Source organism: Dasypus novemcinctus, chromosome 10, assembly GCF_030445035.2.
Source record: "Dasypus novemcinctus isolate mDasNov1 chromosome 10, mDasNov1.1.hap2, whole genome shotgun sequence".
Taxonomy (NCBI): Eukaryota; Metazoa; Chordata; class Mammalia; order Cingulata; family Dasypodidae; genus Dasypus; species Dasypus novemcinctus.
The window spans coordinates 44,196,148-44,211,782 of NC_080682.1; the positions used below are offsets into that span (position 1 = coordinate 44,196,148).

General features: G+C 36.5%; 1 protein-coding gene across 4 annotated transcripts in view; it reads left to right on the top strand.

The window, feature by feature from the left end:
* CKAP5 (cytoskeleton associated protein 5) overlaps nt 1–15,635 on the top strand; it is a 111,439-nt gene that overhangs the window by 46,583 nt on the left and 49,221 nt on the right. For all 4 annotated transcript variants that reach the window (XM_058306263.1, XM_058306264.1, XM_058306265.1 and 1 more), the window contains exons 8-15: nt 3,501–3,614; nt 5,728–5,832; nt 8,412–8,501; nt 8,621–8,785; nt 9,327–9,455; nt 10,172–10,354; nt 14,943–15,056; nt 15,350–15,460. In XM_058306263.1, coding sequence (XP_058162246.1) covers nt 3,501–3,614; nt 5,728–5,832; nt 8,412–8,501; nt 8,621–8,785; nt 9,327–9,455; nt 10,172–10,354; nt 14,943–15,056; nt 15,350–15,460 — 1,011 coding nt within the window. The remainder of the gene's footprint in view (nt 1–3,500; nt 3,615–5,727; nt 5,833–8,411; nt 8,502–8,620; nt 8,786–9,326; nt 9,456–10,171; nt 10,355–14,942; nt 15,057–15,349; nt 15,461–15,635) is intronic.

Genomic DNA, 15,635 nt, shown 5'->3' on the forward strand with positions numbered 1-15,635 from the left:
TCTGTTTTTTTTTTTTGTTGCGTCATCTTGTTGTGTCAGCTCTCCGTGTGTTTGGTGCCATTCCTGGGCAAGCTGCACTTTCTTTCACACTGGGCGGCTCTCCTTACGAAGTGCACTCCTTGTGCGTAGGGCTCCCCTACGCTGGGACACCCTTGCGTGGCACGGCACTCCTTGCGCACATCAGCACTTCGCGTGGGCCAGCTCCACACAGGTCAAGGAGGCCCGGGGTTTGAACCACGGACCTACCATGTGGTAGACGGATGCCCTAACCACTGGGCCAAGTCTGCTTCCCCTCTCTCATCTTTTTAATGTTGTCAATATGGAAATTCCACTCTTGAAATTGAGCCACTTTGAAATGGGTTTTACCATCTTACCAATATTTAGTCTTCCAGTCCGTGAACATGTCCTTCCATTTATTTAGGTTACTTTGTTATCTTTGTGGTTTTTTTTTTCCAGCAGAGTTTTTTGTTATTTTTCATGTACAAGTCCTTTATACCCTTGGTTAAATTTATTCCTATGTATTTATTCTTTTAGTTGCTCTTGTAAATGGACTTTTTTTCTTGATTTCCTCTTTGGGTTCTTTGCTAGTATATAGGAATGCTACTGGTTTTTGTGTGTCTATCTTGTATCCCACCATTTTGCTCAGTTCTCTTATTAGTGCTATCTAGTAGCCTTGTGGATTTTTCAGGATTTGCTATATATAGCATCATGGCATCTGCAAACAGGGAAAGTTTTACTTCTTCCTTTCCAGTTGGGATGCCTTCTATTTCTTTTTCTTGCCTAATTGCTCTAGCTGTATCTACCAATACAATGTTAAGTAACAATAGTGTCAGTGAGCATTCTTGTTTTGTTCCTGTCTTAGAGGGAAAGCTTTCAGTTTTTGCCATTGATTATGATGTTAACTGTGGGTTTTTCATAGATGACCTTTATCATGTTCAGGAAATTTCCTTTCATTCCTAGTTTTCTGAGTGTTTTTATCAAAAAGAGGTGCTGGATTTTGTCAAATGCCTTGGGGTGCTAGATTTTGTTAAATGCATTTTCTGCATTGGATGAGATGATTGTGTGTGTGTATGTTTCTTTCATTCATCATTAGTAAATGTTGGTGTATGACAAATTGATTTTCTTATGTTATACTACCCTTGCTTACCTGGAATACATTCTACATGATCATATTGTGTAATTCTTTTAATGTGCTGATGGATTGAGTTTGCTAGTATTATTTTGAGGATTTTTGTATCTATAGTCATAAGAGATATTGGTCTGCAATTTTCTTGCGGTATCTTTATCTGGCTTTAATATTAGGATGATGTTAGCCTAATAGAATGAGTTAGAAAGTATTCCTCTGCTTCAGATTTTTGGAAAAGTTTGAACAGAATTTGTGTTCATTCTTGGAATGTTTGGTAAAATTCACCTATAAAGCCATCTAGTCCTGGACTTTTCTTTATTGGGAGGTGGCTTATTACAATTCAATCTCTTTACTAGCTATTGGTATGTTAAGATATTCTTTCTTCTTGAGTCAGTGTAGGTTGTTTGTGTGTTTGTAAGAATTTGTCCCTTTCATCCAGGTTATCTGATTGTTCATAGTATCCTCTTATGCATTTTTTTCCTGTGGAGTCTAGTAATGTTCCCTCTTTCATATCTGATTTTAGTTGTGTTCTCCCTCTCTCTTTCTCATCACTCTAGCTAAAGTCTTACTGATTTTTGTGGTTCTTTTAAAAGAACCAAGTTTTGGTTTTGTTGATTCTCTCTATTGTGTTGTTTTTGTTTTGTTTTGTTTTTAAATTTTTTATTCTCTCTTTCATTTATCTCAACTCTAATCTTTGTTATTGCCTTCCTTCTACTTGCTTTGGACTTAGTTTGGTCTTTTTCTAGATCTTTCAGTTGTGAAGTTGTCATTTTTTTTTTAATGTATACATTTAGAGCAATAAAATTCTCTCTTTGCACTGCCTTGCTTCATCCCATAGATTTCACTATGTTGTGTTTTCATTTTCATTCACCTTATGATCATTCCCAATTTCCCTTGTGATTTCTTCTTTGGCCCAATGGTTAGTTAAGAATGTGTTGTTTAATTTCCACATCTTTGTAAATTTTCCAGTTCTTCCTCTGTTACTGATTTCTAACTTCATTCCATTTTGGTTGGAGAAGATGCATTCTATCATTTCCATATTTTTTAACTTATTGAGACTTCTTTTGTGACCTAACAAATGGTCTTTATTGAAGAATGACCCATTTGTACTAGAGAAGTGTGTACATTCTGCCGTTGTTGGGTGAAGTGTTCTATATATGTCTGTTAGGTCTTGTTGGTTTATAGTATCGTCCAAGCTTCTGTGTCCTTATTGATCTTCTAACTAGATGCTCTATCCATTACTGAAAGTGGTATATTAAAATTTCCTACAGTTAATATAGAGCTATCTATTTCTCCCTTCAAATCTGTCAATATTTGCTTCATATATTTTGAGGTTTTGCCATTAGGTGATTATATGTTTATAATTGTTTTGTCTTCTTGTATTGACCCCTTTATCAGAACACAATGTCCTTCTTTATCCCTTATAACAGATTTTTACTTAAAATCTATTTTATCTAATATTAGTATAGCTATCTCAGATCTCTTTTGATTAATATTTGCATGGCATATATTTTTTCTATCCTTTTATTTTCATCCTGCTTGTGTATTTGAATGTAATATGAGTCTCTTAGAAAGAGCATATAGTTGGTAAGTGGCTGTGGCTCAATCAATTGGTCTCCCATCTACCATATGGGATGCCCTGGGTTGGCATTCTGGGGCCTCCTTGTGAAGGCAAGCTGGTCTGCACCCGCAGAGAGCTGACTGCCCATGCCCACGGAAAGCTGGCACAGCAAGATGACGCAACAAAGGAATACAAGCAGACAGAGAAGAACATGCAGCAAATGGACACTGAGCAGACAGCAAGCAAGCTGCAAGGGGGGGAAATAAATAAAGAATTTTTTTAAAATGGACCATTATCATCATCATTTAAACAAATTAAAAATAAACAAGAGCGTGTAGTTGACTTTAAGAATTCCCCTGTTTATAGGAATTTGAATGCCCCCTCTACTTCATATGAAATAGACTTTCTCCCTCTCTCAGGTGCTCTATTGTATGACTTAGAGCAAGTAAATCTTTGGACTTCTGTCTTGGACTTCTGTCTCACACTGCTTTTGTTGTCTGTAGGCTACTTCTGCCTTCAGACCAATATCTGCCTACTAATTGAGAAGGAATAGTCAATGGCATCTCATTCTGCTTACTTATTATAGAACTTCAGAGTTATGAAATTTTATGAAAATACTTTTTACATATGAACAAAATTGTATGTGTACGAACAAAACATTCTGAATGCCTACACATTTTGTTGCAAACAATTTTGTTTTTTCACCTAACTTGGAAACAAAACAATATATCTTGAATTAGTAGGGTAGAAGAAATAGCCTTATTCTGCTTTCATATTTTTTGTTCTACAAGTACCTCATATTATATCTTGCAGGAGGCAAAAAAATGGCAAGAGAGAAAAGAAGCTCTGGAAGCTGTAGAAGTACTAGTGAAAAAACCCAAACTGGAAGCAGGCGATTATGCAGATTTAGTAAAAGCCTTAAAGAAGGTAAATAAGGAGTTAAAGCATTGAATGTCTCTTCTTTTGTTGTCTTTTTATCACAAATACATTACTATTTAAAGATCACTGGCACTTTTTGAATTATAGGCATAGGTTTTTTTAAGGATTGTTTGTAATTGTCCTAGGGTAGTTTGGAGGAATTGTTTTTCAGTTTTTATGTATTATCACTTTGACTTGAAGTGTGTTTTAGTCAAGAAAAAAAGGGTCTAGCTTATCTACCAAATATTCAAGTTTTGTATTTCCATGAGATGAGCTATTTAAATTGGCCGCTTTTAATGGGGGCAAATATTAAATATGAATGTTTTTTCATTAAATAGCAGATAGCACTAACACTATTGTATCATCATGTAAATCAAAGCATGTGGGCATGTTTGGTGATTAAGCAGGCAAGTACTAAATAAAAAATATACACCTTTGGTATTGCTTAGGTCCAACCAGGTTGAATGTTGTTGTTAAGTAATTTTTTTTTAATGGCTTTTTATAAAATCTAAAACTATCAGTCAACACTTGGTGTAGTTAAAAAGTTTGAGAACAAACTCTGAAGTTATCTTCTTGAAAAAAGCAAGGTTGTAAACTTGTTTTTATTGCTCTCTGAGCCTGAAATTAAAGAGGATTAGAGTGTGAAGGGAGGAGGTTAATTTTTAATAGTACGCATATCTAAGTATTTGTTATGATTGGCTTTTCTGTATACCTTATTCCAAGTGAGGCTTGGAGGCAAGGACATAATTTGTCAGACTCTGATCAGTCATCAGTCTTCCATCTTGAAAAGCCACAGACCCAGGCAAAAATAATTAAAAGGGAATTACCCTAAAGTAGGGGTTCTTAACCTTTTTTGTTCCACAGACTCCTTTGCCAGTCAGGTAAAAACCACGGACACCTTACTAAGTACATGCTATACCATGTGTTATTTAATAAATATCACAACTGCACCAACATGTCCCCACAAGAATAATGTGTTTTTTTAATTCAATTCAAGCTTACAGACCCCTGTAAGACCCCTGCCCTAAAGGGAAAAGGGATTTTCAAGCCTGGACATTAGAGAGAGAGAATGGGAGGATGAAGGTTAGAGGGCAATGAGAGAAGGGAAGTGAGAGTCTAGGAGCCTATGTAGAAAGCAGCTGATTCTCTGTAAGTTCTTCCAACTTATGAGCTTTACAAGGAATCTCATTGCTCTATTACTGAATTTTCTTTCTTTTTTTTTTTAAATTATTTATTTATTTTTAAAAATTACATTCAAAAAATATGAGGTCCCATTCAACCCCACCGCCCCCACCCCCCACTCCCCCCACAGCAACACTCTCTTCCATCATCGTGACACATCCATTGCACCTGGTAAGTACATCTCTGAGCATCACTGCACCCCTAGTCAATGGTCCACATCATAGCCCACACTCTCCCATGTTCCATCCAGTGGGCCCTGGGGGGATCTACAATGTCCCGTAATTGTCCGTGAAGCACCACCCAGAACATCTCCTCGTCCCGAAAACACCTCCACATCTCATCTCTTCCTCCCATTCCCCAAACCCAGCAGCCACCATGGCTACCCTTCCCACACCCCTTCCACATTTTCTCTGTGGACATTGGATTGGTTGTGTCCATTGCACATCTATGTCAAGTGGGGGCTTAAATTCCACATGGATACTGGATGCACTCCTCCTGCTTTCAGTTGTAGACACTCTAGGCTCCATGGTGTGGTGGTTGACCTTCTTCAACTCGATGTTAGCTGAGTGGGGTAAGTCCAATAAATCAAAGTGTAGGAGCTGAAGTCTGTTGAGGCTCTGGGCCTGGGTGTCATATTATCAGTCCAGAGATTCAAATCCCCTAAATATATCTAAAATCCCAGCACCAACTACAATTCCATTAAAGTAGCATGTATTACTGAATTTTCAAGGTGTCTGTATATTTCTTTAGTGGAGCTTTAAGATAGGAGGCTCTATATGAGGCAGGGAAGCTCCCAAACTTGTTATTGTTAAAAAGAATGTTGCATCTTTGTAGGAAACAAAATTGGTAGCTGTAAGCGTAATAGCTTTCAGAGTTCTTTTGAGAATAAACAGTTCCCTTCTGCAACTATTTTATTTTTCCTTTCTTCCCCCTTTTGTAGGTTGTTGGAAAGGATACCAATGTCATGTTGGTGGCCTTGGCAGCAAAATGTCTTACTGGCCTGGCTATTGGGCTAAGGAAGAAATTTGGACAATATGCAGGACATGTAAGTAACACCCCTCCTTAGATCCATAACAGCAAAATGATTAAGAATGGCAGGGTAGTTTGCTTTATGCTTTAAAACAACTCTTTCACATACATTTTGCTATATTGGGCAAAGTAAGTTTCTCACTAAGTGTGTTTTTTTTAAATCCCCCCCCCCCCCCGTGGCTTTTTGCTTGCTGTCTGCTCTCTGTGTGCATTCACTGTGTGTTCTTCTGTGTCTGTATTTATTTCATTTCCCCTTCCCCCTTGCGGCTTGCTTGCTGTCTGCTCTCTGTGTCCATTTGCTGCACGCTTTTCTGTGGTTTTTCTTATCTCCCTTTTTTTGTGTGTTGCATCACCTTGCTGAGTCAGTGCTCCATGGCACCTGCGAGCCGGGTGTGCCTGACTTCACAAGGAGGCCCCAGACACAAACCCAGGGCCTCCCGTATGATAGACGAGAGCCCAACTGATTGAGCCACAGCCACTTCCCTCTCACTAAGTTTTATTAATATTCAGGATAGTTCCTCACATTGAAGATATCAGTTGTAACTAAATTCATTAGCTTTATTTAGGAAATCAGGCAATTGGCCTAGAGTACTTAGTTGAATTGACTTATTTGTTTATTACATATTTATTCATATACTGTTCTGTTCTTCTGACATATGTAACAGGATGAGATAAAATTTAAAATAATTAGGACAGAGTGAATATAAATATAAAACCAGAAGTGAGGCCAATATATAAAATGTATTTTATAGTGTTTATTCTATTTTAAAAAAGAATAATTTACTTATATACATGTGGCATTTTATATAGGTTACACTGTTAGTTTAATTGAGCTTAAGAAAATCTGACTGAAGACATTTGTTGAATATACTGTTTTCTTTGTTTAAGTTTGGTAACCCTCAAGTTTGGTAGCAGTTTTAATGAGATGTTTTCTTTAACTGTGGTATCTGTCAGTTGACCTCAAAGTCTGGTCTGAATTACTAAAAATGGTTCAGCATCCTAAAAATTGATTTTCCTGAATTTTAGGGTTCAACTTCCTAGACATTTAAGCATTTGATTCCTTAGATTGACTTAGGAGTTTCTTAATAGTCTCTAGTCATATGCCAATTTTATATTGTGAGGCTAATATCTAGGATCACTTTGAAGCTTGCTTATTTATAGCATTAAAAATAATTTCAGACAACTAAAGAAAAAAGATACCAAATCATGACTGGCTTAATGGATATTTTTAAGATCTATAAAAGTCTTAGACATGTAAACTATAAATTAGATCACTTATAAGATTATCTTATATGTGCTATCACTATAGTATGTACCATTTGGTCAGTTTTATTTTACTTATTAGGCTATTTCATACTTTTTTGTTAGTAATAACTTCAAGGTAGAAAACAATTTAACAAATCATGTTTGGGTGGTTTTATACCAATTGGTATCTAGCATGTTGATGATTCAATTTCATTTCTTTTTTTTTTTTTTTGCCTTTTTATAAACTGTCTTCCTGACATTATTTATAAAAGAGAACTTTAGCTTTATAGCCATTAAAATAGGTTTTTTTTTTTTAAGTTTGTAACTTCTGGTATGAAAAGATTTTTCCTCTGGTCACACCATTTCTGTAAAATCTTGGGAAAACTTTCTTTTAGATTTCATTGAGCTTTGCTATCTCTTTTGGGCCTTAAAAAAAATCTTTAATTTGCCTGCTAACACAGTGCCTGGCACTCAATAAACGTATTAGGAATTCAATAAATATTTAATGAATGAGTGCTAATTTAGAAGAAAAAATTAGAATTCCAACATAACTGGTCTAAACTAAGTACTTGAATAAAAAGATAAAATTCTGATCACAGATTGCTATAATTTCTGGTACTACTTTTTTGTCTTTCATGTAGTAAAGAGGCAGGAGACATCCCAAAAGGTATATCAGAATCGTGGGTACAGAGGGAGATTTATATATTCTACCTTTTCTCCTACCTGAGTCTACCTAGTTAAGGATCATTTTGTTTAATGAGAGCTGTTACTGATGGAAGTGGGTTGCATGTAAGGTATAGAAGCAAAAGAAAGGTTGGAAGCACTGCTACAATTTAATGAAATGCCTTAATTGTTCCAGCATAAGATTCTTGTGCCCTTCAAGAAAGGAATTGACTTTTTATTCTACCTAGTTCACTTTTTTTTTCCTTTGGTAGAACCAAGACCTTTTTTTAATAACCATTTTATTGAGAGATAATTTACATACTATAAAATTCACTCTTTTAAAGTATACAACTTAAAAAAAAAAATAAAGTATACAACTTAGTGGTTTTTAGAGTTGTGCACCTGTCACCACTATTAATTTTAGAATATTTTTGTCACCCCAAAAAAGAAACCCCATACCTATTAGAAGTAACTCCCCATTCTTCTCTCTTCCCAAACCTTGGCATCCACTAATCTAACTTCAGTCTCTTTGTACTTCACATGTCATATAAATGGAATCATACAATATGTAGTCTTTTCTTTCACTTCTTTCACTTAACATAATTTCAAGTTTCATCCATGTTGTTGCATTTATCAATATGTATTTCTTTTATTGATGAATAATATTCCAACCATTCACTTGTATAGGTTGTGCCAACTATTTTGGAGAAATTCAAAGAGAAAAAACCTCAAGTGGTACAAGCCCTGCAGGAGGCAATTGATGCAATCTTCCTTACTGTAAGTTGATAGTTTGAGTTTTTTGTGGTTTTGTCTCAAGTAACATTATATCAGTGTAATATTTTGGTGGTTCCTTATAATTGAGAAAATCTCATTGACCACATTTTTTTTTCCTAAAGACCACACTACAGAACATCAGTGAGGATGTTTTAGCGGTAATGGATAATAAAAACCCAACCATAAAGCAGCAGACATCTCTTTTTATTGCAAGAAGTTTCCGTCACTGCACTGCTTCTACCCTGCCAAAGAGCTTACTAAAGCCTTTTTGTGCTGCTCTACTTAAGGTATATAGTCTTTTTTAAATTGGGGATATTTATATATAATCAAGATTTTTCTTTTTCTATTAAATATATACAGTGACTAATTGTAGATTATGGATTTTTGAGGTGCAGACCCTCTACAGGTTTGGAAATCGAAACCAAATTCTGTGTTCCTGTTCTTGAAGAAAAGCACAAGTTAACTTTGTGTTCAACTACTGCTAAACATTTTGTTTCTTTTACTGGTCCATATACTGGTGTTCAGTTTACTAGATAGTAAAGCACAGGCATTAAACTTGGAATATTTGAAGTTCATTTGAAGATGAGGCATTATGGATAGAGGGTAATAAAGGAAGGAAGCACTTACTTGCTGAATAGATTACCAGAGCTTTCCTTAACCCAAAAAAAGTTTGTGGCAGAGTACTTGTTACTTGGTAAAGGGAAAGCTATACTTAATTTCAGTGAACTGTAAAAAGAAATTCTTTAACCAACTTCCATCAATCTGAATTAAAATTTCTAATCTCAGATACCTTGCATTAAAACTATTTTGCTTACTTCTGGACTGTAGCACATCAGTGATTCTGCTCCTGAAGTCAGAGATGCTGCATTTGAAGCATTAGGTACTGCCTTGAAGGTGGTTGGTGAGAAAGCAGTAAACCCATTCTTAGCTGATGTGGACAAACTCAAGCTTGACAAGGTCAGTTAGTAATAGATTATAATGTAATTGGATAACAGTTCTGTCTTAGTACATTCTGATTTTGTCTCTTGCAAATTTGAGTATTGGCATTCTTTTGATCATAATTTTCTATTTTTTAGTATAATCCACAATAGGAATAAATTTTACATGACATCATACACACATTTAAGCACACACATAGTTGAAACAAGTCTTGGAGAATGCACTCTGCTATTTTTTATTTTGTCTGTTCTAGTTCATTAGGAAAAAATGCTGATATCAACTCATGAAACCATTGATAGTTCAGACCTGGGGCTTGAAAATGTAGCTACTGAGGATTTAAATTTCATCCCAAGCTATAATTTTTATATGAGTAGATATATCATTCAAATTATAACACAGAAAGCCAAGTGACCAATGTATGGAGGAGCGGAAAATACCATTTTCAGATAAATTTGTTTCTAATATCTGGAAAATTATCTTTCTAAATATGAATGCCATAAACATGATCATTGTAAGATTATTATAATTCTGTTTGCCTAGAAATAAAATACATGACCTTATTAATATATATGTACTGCCAAGAAAGTCTGAATAGTTTATCTTCGTTGAAAAGGAAACGTTCTTCTCTCTGCATTCTCATGTAATTGTGGTTTAGTAATGATATGTTAAATAATAATGCAGTAGTTGTATTTTAAAATGGGCTTAATGCTGTTCATTTCAATTTCATTCTCCAGATCAAAGAATGTTCAGAAAAAGTAGAACTAGTACATGGTAAGAAAGTTGGACTAGCAGCTGATAAGAAGGAATTCAAACCTACCCCTGGAAGGACTGCTACTTCAGGAGCTGCAGGAGATAAGGACACGAAAGACTGTTCAGCACCCAAACCAGGACCCTTAAAAAAGGCACCTGCTACTAAGGTTAATAGATAACTTGGAAAACATGGTTTAAAAATTATATTTAGTTATAGAAACATTACTCCTAAAACGTTCTTTTTCAGGCACTTATTTATCTCATCTGATTCCAACTGCTAACTCAGTTGTATCAGAAAGATACACAGATTAACTTGTTGAACTGCCTTTTTCTGTTTTTATTTTTGTGAATTTGAAATAAAACTGTTAATAAAAAAATAAAGTTTAGTAAGGCAGGGTCCAAGCCTTAGGTTCATGGCAACCCTTCCTTTATGACTCATTTGAGAAGTGAATTCATTGGCCACATTCAAAATACAGCAGAGCTTCTGTTAATGAAAATAGAGTATTCCAAAAATACATTTGGCTATTTGAAATTTTAATGGAGATCAAAATAGTAGTGAAGTTATAGGAGTGCATTTTAAGGGATCAGAAAATATCATTAAATAGTGCAGAAGAGACATACCAAGACCCTTAACATTAATAACCTCATCTTGGTAATTTTGCTAGTAATGCTGATGATTCTCCACACCAGTCCCAAATCTTGTCACTTTTATACAGTATACAAGAAGGGTAAATGTTCAGTGGCAAATACGTCATTTTCATGAACATTGGTCCTGTGGAATCTCTTAAGGATGGAAGTTATCTGCTGCAGATCCAAAAAGTATTACTCTTTTTCCTTACCCCTGCCCCCTCCCCAAACCCTGGCATGGAGTTGGGAAAAGGAACTAATATTTAGTGATCATCACTTTTGTGAGGCATTTTACCTGTATAGTATCACATAATGGTCATAACAACCTTTATTTATTTATTTTTAAAGATTTATTTTTTATTTATTTCTCTTCCCTTCCCCCTCATCCCCCCAGTTGTCTGCTCTCTGTGTCCTTTCCCTGTGTGTTCTTCTGTGACTGCTTCTGTCCTTATCAGCAGCACCGGAAATCTGTGTTTCTTCTTGTTGTGTCAGCTCTCCGTGTGTGCGGCACCATTCTTGGGCAGGCTGCACTTTCTTTTGCGCTAGGTAGCTCTCCTTACAGGGCGCACTCCTTGTACGTGGGGCTCCCCTACACAAGGAACACCCCTGCGTGGCACGGCATTCCTTGCACGCATCAGCACTGCGCATGGGCCAGCTGCACACGGGTCAAGGAGGCCCAGGGTTTGAACTGCGGATCTCCCATGTGATAGGCGGACACCCTATCCATTGGGCCAAGTCCACTTCCCATAACAACCCTTTAAAGTACGTGTTTTGTGATCCCCGTTTTTTCCCCCCCAAAAAGTAAATTAAGGCTCATTGAGATTAGGTATGCTACACACTCTTATAATTCACTCAGATATTTTTATTGCTTGTTTGTCCACTTACTCTTTGTCCCCCCACTATATTTTAAACTTGTAAGTTGAGAGATCGTGTCACTTCTTGATCCTCCATGTGTAGAACAGTTTCTGGCATATTATATAGTAGGGCTTATCATATATTCGTTGAATGAATAGAGTGGCAGAACTGGGTTTTGAACCCTGGTATCTCTAGTTCCAGAGCATATGTATTTTCTTTTTTTTTTTTTTAATATTACATTCAAAAAATTAGAGGTCCCATTCAACCCCACCGCCCCTACCCCCCACTATCCCTACAGCAACACTCTCTCCCATCATCATGACACATCCATTGCACCTGGTATGTATTTTCTATTATATCATGCTGTCTCCCCAGCATTTCTAGTACAAGGAGTCAATAGCTATTTTCTCCTTTCTCACCAACTCCAGTCTCTTAGGTCTGTCACCTGGGCCCAATACCTTAAGACCCATCCAGGGTTTTTAACTACAGCCTACTCTTAACTTCCTCTTACCTTTCTGAACTCTTCCATGCCCAAATTTAGCTGGCTTTCTTATAGTTTGAGAATTTTTCTTTCTTTTTTTTCCTTCAAAAGGGCAACCTCCTTCTATTCCCATTTTAATAACACAAGTAGGATATTAGTTAATTGAGGTACCCCTCTATACAGAGAATTCTATTGCAGTAAGCAATTCAGAAGATGCATTCCAGTTAATCAAAAAGTATAGAATTTTACATTTTGGGGGGTTAGAAAACAATAAAATCTCTTTTGGGGTTATTCTCATGAACCAACAAAATTTTACTACTCATATGAAGTGGCAAATGTTAAAGGTTGCCATTTGATTAGAATACTGGCTGTACCAGCATCTTAATTTTGCTAATTATACTGTAAAATTTTGGAATATGTTCTAGATAATGTTGGTTTCAGAACTGGTCTGGTTGTTGAAAGCTAATTTGGTCCTCTATCTTTTCTTTTTAGGTTTGGGGCATTTCTTAACAAATACCTAAATAAGTAGAAGAAACAGCATGAATAATGATGTGTGTTGCCATAATATTATTATTGTTGTTGGCTATGTACCTCGTGATATACTGCTATTTTCTTGCATCCTTTCAAAACTGAAATTAATTTAGATAAAGACATTTAAGGAGACGGACTTTGGCCCAGTGGTTGGGGCGTCCGTCTGCCATGTGGGAGGTCCGCGGTTCAAACCCCGGGCCTCCTTGACCCATGTGGAGCTGGCCATGCACAGTGCTGATGCGCGCAGGGAGTGCCGTGCTACGCAGGGGTGTCCCCCGCATGGGGGAGCCCCACGCGCAAGGAGTGCGCCCGTGAGGAAAGCCGCCCAGCGTGAAAGGAGGGAGCAGCCTGCCCAGGAATGGCGCCGCCCACACTTCCCGTGCCGCTGAGGACAACAGAAGCGGACAAAGAAACAAGACGCAGCAGATAGACACCAAGAACAGACAACCAGGGGAGGGGGGGGAATTAAATAAATAATAAATCTTTAAAAAAAAAATAAATAAATAAAGACATTTAAGTAGAATAGCAATTGGAATCCAATTGCTACAATAAAAAAGTATGACCAATTGAAGTTTATCCCAGGGTGGTTCAATAATAATGTTAATAAAATTTACTAATTAATAGATCAAAAGAAACCTATCGTTTCAGATATCGTTAGCAGAATATAATAAATTTCAACACACCTTCTTAATAAAAATTCTTAACCACATTGTAAAGAATGGATACTTTGACATGATTAAATATATAGAGATAAAGATATAGAGATTGATAGTAATAGACATAGGAAACCAAAAACCAGCAACATGCTTAATGGTGAAACACTAGAAGCATTCTCATTAAAGTGAGAAATTTTTTAAAAAGTAGAAAATACTTACTGATACTATTATAACTTAATAATGTTCTACAATTAGACAAAAAAATAAAATAAGAGGTATTAATAGTAGAAAGAAAGAGTTGAAGTTATCATTATCTGCAGATAATATGCCCATATAAGTATATTAAAACCCAAGCAGGGAAACGGACTTTGGCCCAGTGGTTAGGGCGTCCGTCTACCATATGGGAGGTCCGTGGTTCAAACCCCGGGCCTCCTTGACCCGTGTGGAGCTGGCCATGCACAGTGCTGATGCGCGCAAGGAGTGCCGTGCCACGCAAGGGTGTCCCCCGCGTGGGGGAGCCCCATGCACAAGGAGTGCGCCCGTGAGGAAAGCCGCCCAGCGTGAAAAGAAAGAGCAGCCTGCCCAGGAATGGCGCCGCCCACACTTCCCGTGCCGCTGATGACAACAGAAGCGGACAAAGAAACAAGACGCAGCAAATAGACACCAAGAACAGACAACCAGGGGAGGGGGGAAATTAAATAAATAAATAAATCTTTTTTAAAAAAAAACAAAAACAAAAAAAACCCAAGCAAGTCATCTGAAAAACTAAAACAATGAAAAAAATTGAAATGGTCATCTTCAGCATATCCAGAGTGCTCACTGAGATTGCTATTTCAGTCTCTTTCTTCTTTGCAAACATAAGTTCTACAGTGACTAGTGATATATTCCCTTTTTATTTGGAGTACTGTGTGGTTAAGTATTGAATAAATGTTATAAATTAGCAACTGTCATTTACTAATATAGGAAAAATTTAGTGGTGTTTAAAGGCTTTAAGATGTCAATTCTCAAATCTGTAAGTGTAGTGTAATTCTAGTCAATAATTTTTATTTCATTTATCTCAGCTCATTCTGAATTGAAGGTTCTTTTTTGTTTTTTAAATTGTTTAAACAAATATATAACCTTAACTTTTCCCATCTCAGCCACTCTCAAGAATACCATTCAGTGGGGTTCATCACAATTGCAATGTTGTCCTTCCCTTACCACTATCTATTACCAGAACTTTTCCATCACCCCAAACAGAAACCATTATGCATTAACTCCCCATTCTCCCTTCCCACCAGCCCTGGTAATCTGCTCTCTACTTTCTGCCTCTGTTTGCATGTTCTAACTATTTCACATGAGTGGAATCATACAATATCTGTGCCTTTGTAAATCAGAGGTTCTTAATATGGGATGGGGTGTTCAGATTTTACCATGGATGGTCTTCAGGGAGTCTTTCTGCCCTTGAAATTGCTCAATTCTGTAGGCATGAAAAAAATATGCATTTTTTTTGTTGTTCAGGCAATTCTTCATTTTAATCAGATTTTTAAGGGTGTCTGTTATACTACAAAAGTTTAACAACCACTGTTCTAAATCCTTAATGGGTTTTTTTTTTATTCTTTTTAGGCTAGTGGGCCACCTAAGAAGGGAAAACCAACCGCTCCAGGAGGCACAGGGAGCACTGGAACCAAGAATAAGAAAGGATTGGATACCAAAGAAATTGTGGAACCTGAACTCTCGGTCAGTGTTGTACACGGGACCTTAAATTCATTAAACTGTAGAAAGTTGAGACCTATAAGAAAATTTGAGTTCTTTCTTTGCTGGGTTATACAGCTTATAGTAAATAAATGCCTTTTAGCTTATTGAAACTGTGCCTTGAATAGACTTCTCCTTTATGGCAGTGTAATAGAAACATCATCTATTTCAGCATGCCTATGGGAATGTTCTTTTGATTTTGGCTAGAGTATATTTTACATTCTTGATATGGGTTTTCATAAGCAATTCCTAATTTTTTATGTTTTTGTATCTTACAGATAGAAGTATGTGAAGAAAAAGCTTCAGCCGTCCTTCCCTCTACCTGTATACAGCTTCTAGACAGTAGTAACTGGAAAGAAAGGTTGGCCTCTATGGAAGAATTCCAGAAGGTAGGTGTGCAGGGATGAACTGAGTATAGAAGAAAATTAGATTTTATAGGAGCAATGAAATTGACAAATGAAGTACTTGTCTTAATTGCTTTGTTTGATAACCAGTAGACATTTCATTGTGTTAACTAAAGGTGAAGTTTTTGTTTTTTATAGCTGCGTAATGTATATCTTCAAC